Source organism: Bos javanicus, chromosome 13 (assembly GCF_032452875.1).
Source record: "Bos javanicus breed banteng chromosome 13, ARS-OSU_banteng_1.0, whole genome shotgun sequence".
Classification (NCBI taxonomy): domain Eukaryota; kingdom Metazoa; phylum Chordata; class Mammalia; order Artiodactyla; family Bovidae; genus Bos; species Bos javanicus.
In genome coordinates, this window is record NC_083880.1 from 36,712,418 (window position 1) to 36,728,008 (window position 15,591).

Sequence of the window (15,591 nt, forward strand, 5' to 3'; positions counted from 1 at the left end):
TGACAAGGACTCTACTTCAGGGCAACATCTATTAATAAAGGATGTCACATCAGAAATCCCAGGAGGCTTCTGAAGAGACTTTCCAGGCTCCTTCCCTGGAATGTTTCGATTTCCTCTCTGGAGGAGTATTCTTTGCAAAGACATTTTCAGACTTGAAAACCTTTGTTAAAGACTGCATTTGTGGGGCTCAGTTCCTGCATGATCTTCCACGAATTGATTAAGACACACACATAGACATACACACACACACACACACACACACACACACACACACACACGGCCTTCATTGGTTAGAGAGTTCTCCTAAGTGGAAGCTGGGAGTTATATGGTTTTTCATCAGAGGAATTTTGATGTACTTTGTGTCAATTACAGTTAATTAAATTCCTTTCCCATTACTTGGTTTTGGGGATGGAGTGGCAGGTAGTGTGATCCCTGTTTCATTGGTGGAAAAGTTGAGAAATACTTCACTCCAGGCCACACAGAAGGTGGCTGTGGGCCGGGAAGGCGTCCAGGGTCTACGGTTATTGCTCGTTGCCTGGTTGCTCTGTCCCTCTGTCCAGAAGCTCAGAGCCCAGGGGACCCAAAGGCCTCACTGTTGAACACGCCTATTTTCTCTCTGTTTTTTTTTTCACTCTGAGTAACTGACTAGGTACGCATGGACTACTTCTGCACAAAGGAATTCAGTGTTCATTTTTGGGAGGCAGGATCAGAGTGCACTAGCTTTACTTAAAGAGATGGAAAGAATGTGAAAGAGCAGTGTTATTATTATTAAAAAGAATCTTCCAAAAATGGGAAACAGTGGTCACTGCTTATGCATCCAGATAAACTCCAGTAGTTGAGAAGGAAAATTAGTACCATTTTCCTGAGAAACATGCTTTAAGTTAATGCATATGTTTTGACATTGTTATGAGTTGATTTTGAAAATAGTCTCCAAGATGAAAAGAGTGGGAGGACTTTAAAAAAAGTTACCCGATAGTCATCAGAAGATATTTCAATTCCATTTTCTAATGAAATTCCTACTCAGCAGAGTCTGCATTTACATTTTCTTAAATACTGTGAAGTGGAAGTGTTAGTCGCTCAGTTGTATACAACTCTTTGCAACTGTATGAACTGCAGCCTGCCAGACTTCTCTGTCCATGGGGTTCTCCAGGCAAGAATACTGGAGTGGGTAGCCATTCCCTTCCCCAGGGGACCTTCCCAACTCGGAATCGAACCTTGGTCTCTTGCATTGCAGGCAGATTCTTTACTGTCTGAGCCACCAGAGAAACCCCTAAATGGTGTAGTGTAATAATTTTACTTATTCAGATTGAGATGTGTGACTTGTATAATGCCCACTAAGAAGGATTAGTCATCTTTTATTTTTATAGCAGAAGAGACAGTGGAAGTGGTGAAGGGGCCTTGCCCTCTGAGCTCTACAGATACAACAGTAACTTGTTTTCAGTTTTTGAGCTTTAAACTTGCTTTGCCTCTGGGCAATCATAAATAAGAGTGGAGAAAAAGCAAAGATAACTATATGAGTATGGTAAATACACCACTGAATCATAACCATATATATGGCTCCTAGCTCACATTATGCAATCACATCCACTTAACTACTGAAAAATGACAATATGAAAAATCTCTAGGGAGGTCTCTTAAAGTTTAACTCTATTCATTCTCTCAAGAACATGTACCACTAACTAATCCAGGTAGAGCATAATTAGAGCATACACACTGCCATCTAGCAATTCATATGATTTTTGATTAGAAAGATTATTGATATCTAAGGCAGTTTTGTGTAATGATCTGAAAATGTAACAGATCTGTTCAGGGAATTTGCTGACTGATGTGTTTGCAACAACAATATTTTTTATTCCTCAAAGCATGCCTCCAACCCAAAGTTATTTGAGAGGCTAAATAGAGAAAAGAAGTTTTTGTCTAGTTCCTGATTATGTAATCCAGTGGATTGCTTCACTTTTTTGGGTTAAAAACACATGTTATAGAAGTTTGAATGCTGAAGAATTTCTAAGTGTAGGGGTTGAGGAGTAAGAGGTACCAGATTTGGTATAAATGATGTTTCACTTCACATATATCTAGAAATCCTCTGTCCCTTTTTCATCCACTAGCCTTTGAGCTTCCTGCTGGCAGTGGCTGTGGATTCTAATCCAGCTCTTGGTCTGGCTGGCAATGCCCTGCTGATACTTCCATGACACACAGAGCCTGGCAGAGGCTTGTGTTCCTCTTCTGGTCCATCCTTTATCTCCTCTGTATTTAGAGTATTATAAAATAACACATTGACATATGCTCATTGTACCTATTCAAGCCATGCCAAAGAATAAAAGTGAACGCCCTCCAGATGTTTGTGTATATACATACACATATGTAACTTTCATATGTAAAATGCAGTCAGACTATGATTCTACATTGTACCTTTAGTCTTAATATTTCATACTCTGTCTTGGTGATCTTTCATATCTACCTTACTCCTTTTAATTGCTCCATAGTATTTCATTATACATATATCAGTAATTTAACAATTCCTTTGTTGGTAACCTTTTAGATTTTCTCCCCAAATCAATTTTTGTTCTGACGATGCAGCCGCAAATATTTTTACGTATGCTTTGGACGTTGTATGTATTTCCATAGGATGAATTGTTTGAAATAGAATTGCTTGCGTGAAAGAGTACGCACATTTCAAATGTTGATAGTTCTCATGGGGAGTTGTTGTTCAAGGGGTGTAAAAGTTCAGTTATGAAAGGTGAACGAGTTCTGTAACATTGAACCTGTAGTTAACAATGCTGTTTACACTTAAAAAATGTAGGGGGGAGATCTCACATTGTGTTGTGCCGTGTGTGAGTCGCTTCAGTCGTGTCTAACTCTGTGACCCCGTGGGCTTTAACCTGCCAGGCTTCTCTGTCCATGGGATTCTCCAGGCAAGAATACTGGAGCGGGTTGCCATGCTCTATTAGCATACAAAAAATGGGGAGGCATAGAGAAACTTTGGGAGTTGATGAGTATATTAATTGTCTTGATTGTGGTGCTGGTTTCACAGGTATATGAATGTGTCCATCCTCATTAAATTGTGTGCATCAAATATATATAGTATTTTTGCATATCAATTATACCTCAGTAAAGACGTGTTTTTTAAAAAAGAATATGTGCACAGTGAAGCTGGAGAAATACTGCATTTTTTAATTTTATTTTAGAGGGAAATATAATGAAAAGTAATCAACCACATAAAAAATTTTTGATAACTCCCTTCAGAAAGTAAACATCCATTTACACTCTATCAGTAATAACATCAAAGGTTTACAACCTCAGACACACAATGAAATCAGCCCAGCTCTTAACAAAACAAAGACCGGATGCCCAGGTACCATTCATGGAAGTTTGGATTTAATTGGTTTGGAATGGGGTCTGGGCATTGATAGTCTTTAAAATCTCCCCAGGGTATTAAAATTACTCAACTAGGATTAAGATTTACTGTTATAAATTTTAACCTGCAGTCTTTTTTTGTTTTATAGGGTAAAAAATGTATCTTATGTGAATTTGCATGTTCCTGATTGTTAGTGAGATTGATAGAGTTTTCATATGTCAAGTAGTATTGTGTACCTTGCTTGTTTTCCTGTGTGGATGTCTTTTGATTCTTGATGCAAATTAATCCTTTGTTATGTGCAAATTTCTCTCAATTTGTCATATATCAAAGTCAGATGACAGGTTCATCCGCTCTTTCCTTCAGTGATCTGAATTGCTTCTTTTATCAAATATTGTCATTTCACTTTAAGAGTTTGTGTCCAGATCTTCCTACATTGATTTATTTGGATATTCCTGTGCTGTTTTAATTATTATAGCTTTGGTATATTTAAATATTTGGCCAGAGAGTTTTCTTAAAATATTTTAAACTACTTTTTGTATATTTTCCATTCCAGATCATCTTGACGATTCCAGAACCAAGTTTTTTTTTTTTTAAAAGCTAAAAAATGCTGCTAGGGTTTTGGTTGGCTTACATTAATTTGTAAATTATTTTTGGATAAATTACAGTTTTAATACTGTTGAATTATCCTATTAGGAAATATGGTATGACCATTCACTTATTTAATCTTTAATATACTTCAGTAAAACTTCATAGCTTTTCCTGCAAAGATTTGCAGCACATTTCTTGTGAGATTCACTCATAGCTATTTTTACTACTATTATTTTGCCAATACTGGCATAGGAACTTTTTTCAAATTACATACTTTGATTTGTTAGTCTCAGCTACTCACTTTTGAATATTTCCTTTGTATCCAGTCACTTTACTGAGATACTTTTATTAATTATCATAATTATTCAGTTCATTCTTGTGAATCTTTCTAGAAAGACTGTTACATTTCCTACAGACTTTTCCTCATTGCAGTAACATTCCAGTAAATCATCAATTTCTGTAAATGTTCCATGGTGATTTAAAAAGAATGCGTAGGGAATCCTTGCATTGTTCCTTAACCATTCCTAACCAAAAAAACAAAATTCTTAGCAAGCCTGTAATCCAACAATCTGAGCCTAATTTCTTTTTTCTTCTGGAACAATATTTTCTCTTTTTCCTTGCAATTTCCTTTTGAGTCTCATCTCTTGCGGCCCAGGTTTATGAGTACCGAATCTCAGCATAAAATCAGTCTTCAAATAAACAGAAGGCAAAGCGATATGTTTTACTACCTCAACTTATGTAGTTCTGTGCCACTCACTCGGGGCTCTGACTCTCGACCATTTCTGCTCCTGAGAGACGAAAAGTGTCTCTGAGCCAAGCCCCGCACTGGGTGCCCTGCCCCCCTGTCATCATTAATAAACAGTCGTTGGCAGGGGTCATGGCTCTCGCTCGGTGAGTGGCATGTTTGGAGGAAAAACTGCTGAGCACCTTGGAAGCCAGTTGGATGGCTGTGATGGTTGCGTCACAGGTCTCACCCGCCACCTTCTGATTGTGGACGGTGGAGACGGGAACAGAGCGACCTCTGCTCCCCTTGCCACCCCTGCCCACCGTGCTGTCTCCCTGGGTCTCACAGGACGCCAGGAGGGATGACCCTGTGAGCATGTCTGCCATCACAGTGCCATCTGCCAACTCTGGCATCCTTTCCTGAACTGGGTTACTCGAAGCCGTTACAGCGCCTGATGAATCACCTGAGCCTGCTTTCTGTCCAGACATCAGCCCAGGCATTCTTTCCTCAGGGGAACCTTCCCTGATGCCCCCTGGCCCAGTTAAAGCCTCCCTGGTGTGGGTTTCCCTGGCCCTGTGCCCCCTCCCTTATGGCACCACTCAGACTTAAAGTTTCCGTTTACTGGGATGGACTTTAGAAAATTAAAATCGTTCTTCTCTACTAAACTGTGAGCTCCATAAAAGCAGAGCCCAAGTCTGTTTTTGTTTCCCAGGATGTCTCCAGGGCCTGGCATCAGACTTGGCAACTAGCTAAGTAAATAGTAAGCAAATTTGCTGAATGAAAGAATACAAAAGTGATTTCAGGCAGCTCTCTCTCTGTTTTACTCCTGAATACATTCTTCATCTCAACTTAGGCAATGTGTATTGCTTCTTTATCAACAGTAAGGGAGGATATTACTCTATACTAGATGGGGTAATATACTTATTTCAAAAATTTTATTTAAGTCCAGGAAAACATTATTATTATTTTTAAAAAATCCTCTATTCATTTTTTAAGAAGAAATTTTGAGAAAAGCGAGAAGCAACGTTCATCCAGTCTCATCGTGTTTGAAGTGTAATTGCAACCACGCATGAGGGCCTGCTGGTCAGGGAAAGACGCATGAACTGTAAAATATCTGAAGGCCGGCAGACGTTGGAGGTGTTTAAGAAGCAGGAGGGGAAGGAGGACAACTAGCAAAGGAATCGCATTAATTCAAGACATGGAAAAGCTTATTGGAAGCATTCTTCAAAACCCTTCAGAAGCTAGTAAAATAATACTTTACTATGTTTTCCTCCAGCTCTTAAAAAGCCTCACAAACGTAAATCTGTGATAAAATGTGAAAATAAGTATTGGCAACTAATTACATTCTCGGGGAGATTTAATTTAAAAGGAGCGTATTTGCATATTTGTACTACTTCTCTTCAGTAAGATGTTTATGGCATCTGGTCAAAGTAGAATGGACATTTGAAAATCCTTCGACATAGTTGGTATTTAAAGAATAGCAATTGGCTAACGTTTGTGGCTCTGTACATTGAATATTTTGGCTCCCATCCGCTGGTATTCATTCTGAAAGATTTATAATCCTTTGGGGAATGTGGTCAGTGACAAGAGTAGAAGTAAATCCTGAAATGTGGAAAAACTAACTTTCCCTCATAAAAAACTGTTCTAAAAAAATCCCTCAAGCCTATGAATATGTTTCCAGATTTTCAGAAAAAGCTGATGATTTACAGAAAAAAAAATTTTTTTTCTATTAAGATCTAACTTCTTAATGATAAATGTATATTTTCCATCATTTGGTTTCAAAATTGGCCTAAAGATAGTTCAGCAAAATACAAGATCTTATGTTTTGGGCATCAGCTGCAATTACATGACTTTTAAAAGTTTATGTCATCCGTTATAGTGTAAATAATGAAGTAAAACTCAAAAGGTGGAAATACTCTACAAGAGAAAAATGAGAAGAACTTGAAAGAGGAAGCCAAGCTGGTGCTGAATGTCTAAGCAGAAAACTGCTACCAAAGAAACTAGACACAGGAATAGGGAGTCAGGAAGATTCCCCATCATATATAACTGGGGATAGCAGGACAGAAATTCTTCTTTGGGGAGTTGGACCTGGTGGGAAGGGCTTTCCTGGCCTGACTGGGGCTGGGCACGTTGTTGGACAGCTACTTGCTTCCTGCTCAGACTCCTGCTTGCGCTGAGTCTGAAGCCACTGCCTGAAGAATCCTCTTGATCTGAGGCTCTCAGCTTCCATTGTCCAACCTTTAAGAACCCAGCTCTGTTCCTGCAGGTGCCTGGGAGGAACTTTCTGCTTTCTTTTCACCATTTAAATTCAGAAAAAGAGCCTTGTTTAATGAGTTGTTTCTCTTATCTTCTTTGCTTTTCTTTTTTCTATGTTATTTTCCTTAGTTAATTATGATTAGTATTTAGATTCTCTCTTATGGTTTACAAAATATGTACCTTTTTCCAAGAGAGGCATTGGAGGAACTGGTGTGAGGGGTCCTGTGTCCCAAACAGGGGGTTCATGATACTGACAGTAACATAGAAGACACAGTGCTTTATGTTTTAAAACCAACTGTGGGGAAATTGGTAGCATTTACATTTCTCTTGTTATTTAGAAAAAGATGCTAAAAGCTCTAAGAACAAAACTTATTGTTTTAAATGTAAGTAATAAAATTAAGGCTCTTGTCATTCTAAACTTAATCTTGAATATAAAGGACAGCCTAGATTACCCAGAGGGAAAATTAGAAAGAAAAGCAGAAATGTCGTTCAGAGCACTTTTAGAGACGTGGAGGGAATATTCTGGAAGGGAGCAAGTAGAGTCTCTGAAGCCTAAACATTTCCTTCTTCACTTCTTGATGCTCACCCTCTGCAGATCCCACTTTAGTTGTAAACATATTGTGTTGAATTTATAAGAGGATTGGCATGTGTGTATTTGCATGATATGAAGGTGGGAAGCTTGAGTATAATTTCCATTTTTTTGTGCTAAGTCTACCTACACATATATGTATAACATAGCAATATAAAACCATGATTAGCAAATGATAGTAAATATAATTTGAAGATGTCTTCCCTCAGAAAAAGAAAAAGATGTATTTAGGCCATTGCTACTGCGTTTTGACATAGAATCCCAAGGCTGTGTTTTATGAACACCTTTTGCATAAAATAGCTTTTTCTTGGCTCCATTAGAAGTATTGCTTTTCTGTCTTATTAACTATTCCAGGAACTCTTATTTAGCAGACACTCTCAATAGCAGTTGCAGTAATATATGTATGTAGAAGTAATAATATATGCTATGTTCTTAAAAAGTTTTCAAAGCATTAATGATCAGTGGTTGTTACTTAATTTCCTAGCAGGCCTGATTCACTGATCATCATTAAAAATTTTTTATATCTCTTGGATTTTTTGAAGAAGCTGTTCCCCACTGCTCTTTACATGTGGTGATTAGCTAAACAGACGTTGATTTGCATGTTATTGGGCCAGCATTTCATTCATGACAGTGAAACGATCTTTTTCTCTCCTTCAGTCCACCCATCAGTTCCCAGGTTTTAGGAATTGCTTCCTCTTTCCCAGCCTCACAGCCTCGCCCTGCTTATTCTCCATCCCACATGGATCACTGTGCTGCCTACCAGGCAGTTTGCTTTCTTCACGTTTTCTGTGTTCTAGACTATTCTGTAAACATCTGTAAGAATAATCTTCAGACACAGTTTGCACTGCAGCACACACAGTTCAGGGACTGCCTGTAACCCTACATAAACCTCACCTTCCTCAGAATCTCTTTCAAGGCTTGCCCCTGACTCTATTTAATATCATAATTCCACCTGATGTTGTAGCTGTTTAAAGCAGACAGACCACCTTAACATGGCAACTCTTAATTGGAATAATGTTTTATGACACCCTGAACAGCTTTCTTGTGCTTTAGCTCAGCATAATCCATTTAACAGATTATAACCTACTCAGAGTATTTTAAAAAACTAAACATGCTATGTATGGGGACACGTACTTCCCAGTTCATGGATTCATCAATGTTTAGTAAATTTCTATGGGAGCGTGATCTTATTTAACCTTTCTCTGGTCTTGGGTCTTTGCAGGGAGGAAATCAGACGGCTACCGTGATTGCATTGTGTTCAATGAAGGATTTTAACTTAGCACAAGAGACCTGCCAGTTGGCGATCAGGGATGTTGGAGGCCTTGAAGTTTTAATAAATTTACTTGAGACAGATGAAGTCAAATGTAAGGTGAGTGTCTTGATCACAGTGGACGAGGAGCCTTGATACACACATGCTTCTCGTGGGTCTCTTCACGTGCTTCTCTTCTCAGTGCTGGGCATCTGCCCTTCCTGTTGCTTCTTGCTGGTATTTATTTATTTATTTTGGTCTTTATTTTTTACTGATAACTCACTTCTACTACAATTAGCTTCCCTTGTCAACTCTGTTTTTCTTCCTTGTCTTTTTGGCTCCTTTCCATTAGCTTATGCTTCTTAAATGATGAATGTTTGTTTATTTAACTGCAGGAAAATGCGGGGAATCGGGGGATGTGTATAACACCTGGGAATAGGAACAGTTCCCTTAAAAAACTTAATTGGGGAAGGATTTAGGTAGACTTGGAATTTTTTAAAAATATAGCACTGGTTCTGCATTAAGCATCCATTCATCTATAACTTTTTCTTCTCGTTTAGATTGGTTCATTAAAAATCCTGAAGGAAATCAGTCATAATCCTCAAATCAGACGTAATATTGTTGACCTTGGGGGCTTACCAGTTATGGTTAATATACTTGATTCTCCACATAAGAGTCTGAAATGCTTGGCAGCTGAGACAATTGCGAATGTTGCCAAGTTTAGGAGAGCCCGGCGGGTGGTGAGACGCCATGGAGGCATCACCAAGCTGGTGAGTAGGTGCCACTCGTGGGGTTGGGCATCCCCTGTCCTTCCCTGCTCCTCCTGGACACTCAGTAACTCCTGGCTGTGTTCTGGGAATCTTTTTCTTGTGTAACATGCCCTTGAAAATTATTTTTGTGTATGTACATTGGCAAGCAGCCAAAAAAACATGTTCAACCTAATTTTTCAAAGAAATAATGAATTTTTTAAAATAGATGTCATTTTCACCTATCACACAAGTGGGGATACACATTCATATGGGGGGGCAGTGTCGGCGAGAGGGTGGTGACTGACTTCACTCAGTCTGAGACTGCCACAACATTGTTCATCAACTATAGTCCAATATTAAATAAGCAGTTTGAAAAAAAGAGGGTGACAATGGATGAAGCCCTCTGCAGTGGGACACCGTCTGGAGACCCACATCCTATGAGGAGATAGAGATAATTGTCCCCACAGAGACAGAGCGGCAGACACTCATCCTGCTGTTACTTACAGAAGTGACCACTGAAAACAACGTGTTTCACAGGATGAGATTAGTAAAACCCTAAGTGACACATCCACAACAAGTATCCATTGTCAGCTGTCAGTATTGTATCTTAGAAGTTTATTTAGTAACAAGGAATAAATGTATGTGTGAAAGTGAAAATGTTAATCACTCAGTCATGTCCAACTCTTTGCGACCCCATGGACTGTAGCCCGCCAGACTCCTCGAACAGAGGAATTTCCCAGGCAAGAGTATGGGAGTGGGTTGCCATTTCCTTCTCCAGGGGATTTTCCCAACCCAGGAATTGAACCTGGGTCTCCTGCATTGCAGGGAGATACTTTACTATCTGAGCCACCAGGGAAGCCCCAAATGTATGTTTAATATTATATAAAATCATCACAGGATTAAAAACTGATACCCAATTTTTAAAGACCTTAGCTAACAACTATAGAAAAATCACTTAAAATAATCAAAATTGTTCCTAAGGGGTTTTCTCTGAAACGACTACCAAATTTCCTCCCTACTATTCTACATTGGCCAGTTTGTTATATTATGTATATAATCAGAAAACATGATTATTTCAATAACTGTCACTGGGAGAAAGAAGCTGGCTCAGGGTCCCTGCCCCAGCAGGAGGGATATTTAGAACATGCAGTATGGAAGTGCGTTTTCATCCTCACTGTGTCTTGAGTCGCTCCCACAGCATTTATCACACTGGATGACATCACCGCTTTCCTACTTTAAGTTTCTTGAAGAGGAGAGACATGTCTTATTCATCTCAGTGTCATCCTCAGCACCTTACCCAGGACCTCACACACATTAACAGTTAAGAAATAGCTATTGAATGAGTGCACATTCCATGTGAATATGTACATGGTGAAACATGTTCTGAAATTTCCTGAAAGAGATGCCATGTAGTTGCTTGTAATCTGTAGAGCACTAAAGCTTAGGGTTATTTGCCTCAAAAGTTAAGATGGACTTGTGGCTGGATAGATGGATAAATAGATGGCTATGTGATGAAACAGAAGAATGTGGAAGAATGGTAATTATAGGACCTAGGGGATGGATGTGTGGATGTTGCCACATGAATGTTTCAGCCTTCATGAAGATTTGAAAATTTTCATAATAAAATGTTGGAGAGAAAGGGAATTATTACTGTGATTATCATTATTCTACTTAAATAATGAATTCATGTGATAGGCTGGTGTGACTGTCTACCAAAACTACTTCATAAGAATGATACAACAATAAAATGTCTTTATGGGCATCTTATGCAACGTGTGTTGTAGACTGGAGTTTGGACAGTTGCAGTCCCCTAATCAAAATAATGACATCTATTTAATTTTAATTCTAAATATATAGCTTTAAATGGAGTATATAGAAATAGTGAATGTTGTACAACTGAAAATAATAAAGCATTGTAAATCAACTATACTTCAATAAAATTTTAAACATTTAAATAAATAAAGATAGAAAAAATTTTGAATAAATTTAAAAAAGAGAGACTGAAGAGAGGAGATGTCACGTGCATCTTGAAAGGTGAACAGGTGTGTGTTAGGCAGACACATCAGGGAAAAGCGTTTAAAGATGGAGCTGTGCTGGTAAAGCCTGGAGCTAGAAAACAACACTGCATGCTTGGAAAGTAGGTGCTGTAACATGGCCAGACCCAGGATGAGATGGGCTGAGTAGTGAGAGATGAAGGTGGAGGACCATGGGGATCACACACAGTCTTATCCAGTAAGCTATGGAGACTGGACTTGGTGCAGTAAGGGAGGGTGTAACCAATGGGCAGGTCCTTTTAGAAAGTTCTCCCTGTGATCAAGCCCATCTTCCTGCTGTCCTGTGCCCAGAAGTTACCTGAAAGCCACTAAATAGTCTCCACCCTTGTCTTGGGTGGAGACCATGTGCTGTTTAGACCACGTGCTTGTGTATGTGTGCTCAGTCGACTTTTTGCCACCCCATGGACTGTAGCCTGTGAGGCTTCTCTGTTCATGGGATCATCCCCCCAAGAATACTGGAGTCAGTTGCCATTTCCTTCTCTAGGGGATCTTCCTGAGCCAGGAATCAAATCCGAGACTCCTGACCACCGAGCCACCTGAGAAGTCCATGAGTGAGCACTAATTAAAGGCAGTGTCCTCTCTCTATGATCTTGGAATTAGGAATCAGTGGAATTAAGAATTGTCTGCTGCTCCCTTCTAAACGGCAGTCAAGATTAAGTGGGCAGTATCCATGGAATTTGGTCTCTGGTGAGAGAGGAATGGAGGAGACATACGGGGGATAAAGACAGCTCAGGGTGGCTGGCTTCACACCCTGTCCTTCACGGGCAGCCTGACACCCCACTGTGTGCATTACCTTGCCTCTCCCTTGAGGGCTTCAGTGATTGGTAACTGCAGAGAGGAGAGAGGGGCCTGACAGCTGTGCATTTGGTCTAGTTGGTTTTGAAAGTTCAGGGTGATGGCTGTGTCCTCCAGAAAGGCCTCATGGTTTTAAGCGTATACAGGCCAGAGAACTTTTCAGTTCTCTCTGTAAAGTTCTCACGGCTTTAGGGAGCCTACTTTCTGAGATACCAGGAATCAGGATGTGGTTTGCAAATCTTCCTCATTAGACGTTAGAGCCATATTAAGAAAATGCTATCTTGGGGGGATTAAATTTCATGTGGGAAGGAAATATAAAAGCTCCCAAATCTGGAGGACATTGTTTTGAAGGTTCTGTTTGTTCCTTTGACTGCTGAAAGTTAATTTCTTAAAGGATTCTTATTTTTGAGGGAGGTGTATACACTATAGAGCCCTGAGTAGAGTGTACAATGTTGTATTAGTTTTTACTGTACAGCAAAGAAAATCAGCTATCTATGTACATATATCCCCTCTTTTTTTGGATTTCCTTCACATTTAGGTCACCATAGAGCCCTGAGTAGAGTTCCCTGTGCTATACAATAGGTTCTCATTAATTATCTATTTTATGTACATAGTATTAATAGTGTGTGTGTGTGTGTGTGTGTGTGTGTGTGTGTATCAGTCCCAGTCTCCCAATTCATTCCACCAACCCCTTCCCCTTGGTATCGATACATTTGTTCTCTACATCTGTGTCTCTATTTCTGCTTTGCAAGTAAGATCATCTATGCCATTTTTCTAACACATATACCCACATATATGTGTAAATATAGGTATGATATTTGTCTTTCTCTTTCTGACTTAATTCGCTCTGTGTAACAGTCTCTCAGTCCATCCAGGTCTCTACAAATGACCCAATTTCATTCCTTTTTACGACTGAGTAGTATTCCATCATATAGATGTACCACAGCGTCTTTATCCATTCCTCTGTTGGTGGACAGTTAGGTTGCTGCCAGGTCCTGGCTATTGTGAATGGTTTAAAGATCCCTGTCTGTGTTGTATTGATCTGCCCTCGTAGGTCGCTCTGCTTGACTGTGGGAAGCATTCTGGAGAACCTGCTCAGTCCAGCCTGTATGAGACCCGAGACGTGGAGGTGGCCCGCTGTGGGGCGCTGGCACTGTGGAGCTGCAGCAAGAGCTATGCGAACAAAGAGGCCATTCGTAAAGCAGGAGGCATCCCTTTGTTGGCGCGGCTCCTGAAGACTTCTCATGAAAACATGCTTATCCCGGTGGTGGGGACATTGCAGGAATGTGCCTCAGAGGTACACAGGCCAGCTCTGCTCACTGTGCTGTAATTTACCTTGACTTCCTTTAGTGGAAAAATAATTTATGAAGTTATCATAACTGCTAAGGAATTTTTTTTTAAGTCACCATTCTTTTAGAAAAGCAAGAGATTTTCTAATCAGATAGAAAATTAATTACAATGGTGTTAGTCGCTCAGTCATGTCCAACTCTTTGTGACCCCATAGACTGTGGCCTGCGAGGCTCCTATGTTGATGGAATTCTCCAGGCAAAAATACTTGAGTGAGTTGCCATTTCCTACTCTAGGGGATCTTCCTGACCCAGTGATTGAGCCTAGGTCTCCTGCATTGCAGGCAGATTCTTTACTGACTGAGCCACCAGAGAAGCCCAATTACATTGGTACCTGAATGATATATTTTTTAAAATGTTGACTAAATTCTCTTAATGTTATATCAGTATGTTAAGCTCAGACTATGGTGTTTATTAAGAAAGTTTTTTCACTGTTGTTATTAACAAATGTGAATAGACACATTTATGCATATTTATGCATTGTGTAACTATTATAAGTTTATTTTCCTAGGAAAACTACCGAGCTGCAATCAAAGCTGAAAGGATAATCGAAAATCTGGTAAAGAACCTGAACAGTGAAAATGAACAGCTACAGGAGCATTGCGCCATGGCCATCTACCAGGTACAGTGGGCTCTCCTGCGTGGAGTTGAAGGTGGTGTTTCCTGAGGTCCCATTGCCCAGGGGTGGGACTCAGGAATCTGCATTCTTTATAAGAACCCCTAGGGATTTTGATGCACACGTAGGTCTGAGAGCTACTCTTCTGTTATGATGTGCTTTGTGTAAAATAGCCAGATATGTACATGGTGGCTCTGTGTTGCCTTTCGTATGTCCTATTCAAACACAATAGTTTTGGGAAATACATCTCCCACCAAGACACGATAGATGAATGAGTGTGTGTATTCCTGTTTTATCTTTTTATTAATTTTATCTTTTTATGTATTTGCTTTTTTAAATCTTCCTTAACACTTTGTGGGTTACAAGTTCCATAGTATACCAAAACACCAGATTAGAATGGTAAAGGGGACGGAGAGCTAGCCTTGACAGATTCGTCTCTGGCTGGCTACAAGCAGCACCAGTTTCTGCCTAATCAGAGTAGATTTCCTAGAAGAACACATTTTAAATGTGCAAAGTGAGAGAATGAGCCAGAAAGATGGAGTCAGAGGAAGGTTCATGTCAGTGAAGGGTTGTGTTAGTTTTCTGGAGCTGCCGTAACTGCACATGAGTGAAAGTGTTAGTCGCACAGTCGTGTCCGACTCTTTGTGACCGCATGGACTGTAGCCCACCAGGCTCCTCTGTCCATGGAGAGGCTCCAGGCAAAGATGCTGGAGTGGGTTGCCCTGCACAGTGGGTGGCTCAATGACAAGAAAGGAGGTTTCTTCACAGTTCTGGAAGCTGGAAGTCTCAGGGGAGGTGTCAGCAGGATTGTTTCCTTCTGGGAAATCTCTCCTTGGCTTGTGGACGGACATCTTCATATTCCCCTGCCCTCCTCCCTCTGTCTTCACGTGTCTTCCTCCGTGGCCTGACATTCTCTTCTTATAAAGACACCTGGCACTCTGGACTCAAGCCCACCTCCGTGATATCATATAACCATAACTACCTTCATCACATTCTGACATAGGGGGGTGAGGCCCTCAACATGTGAGTTGTGAGAGGAAACAGCTCACACATAGCAGGGATATATCATAAACTTTTGTATTTTTAGTTTTTATATAATTTTAAGGGTTACTTTCCATATACAGTTGTCACAGAGCTTCCCAGGTGACACTAGTGATAAAGAACCCACCTGCAAATGCAGGAGACGTAAGAGACGCCAGTTTGATACCTTGTTTGGGAAGATCCTCTCGTGGAGGGCATGGTGGCCCACTCCAGTATCCTTGCCTGGGAA

The 15,591-nt window shown here is 40.1% G+C and overlaps 1 protein-coding gene across 6 annotated transcripts in view; it reads left to right on the plus strand.

Moving 5' to 3' along the window:
• ODAD2 (outer dynein arm docking complex subunit 2) overlaps positions 1 to 15,591 on the plus strand; it is a 173,443-nt gene that overhangs the window by 57,959 nt on the left and 99,893 nt on the right. For all 6 annotated transcript variants that reach the window (XM_061436262.1, XM_061436260.1, XM_061436261.1 and 3 more), the window contains 4 exons: positions 8,735 to 8,881; positions 9,322 to 9,531; positions 13,414 to 13,656; positions 14,217 to 14,327. In XM_061436262.1, coding sequence (XP_061292246.1) covers positions 8,735 to 8,881; positions 9,322 to 9,531; positions 13,414 to 13,656; positions 14,217 to 14,327 — 711 coding nt within the window. The remainder of the gene's footprint in view (positions 1 to 8,734; positions 8,882 to 9,321; positions 9,532 to 13,413; positions 13,657 to 14,216; positions 14,328 to 15,591) is intronic.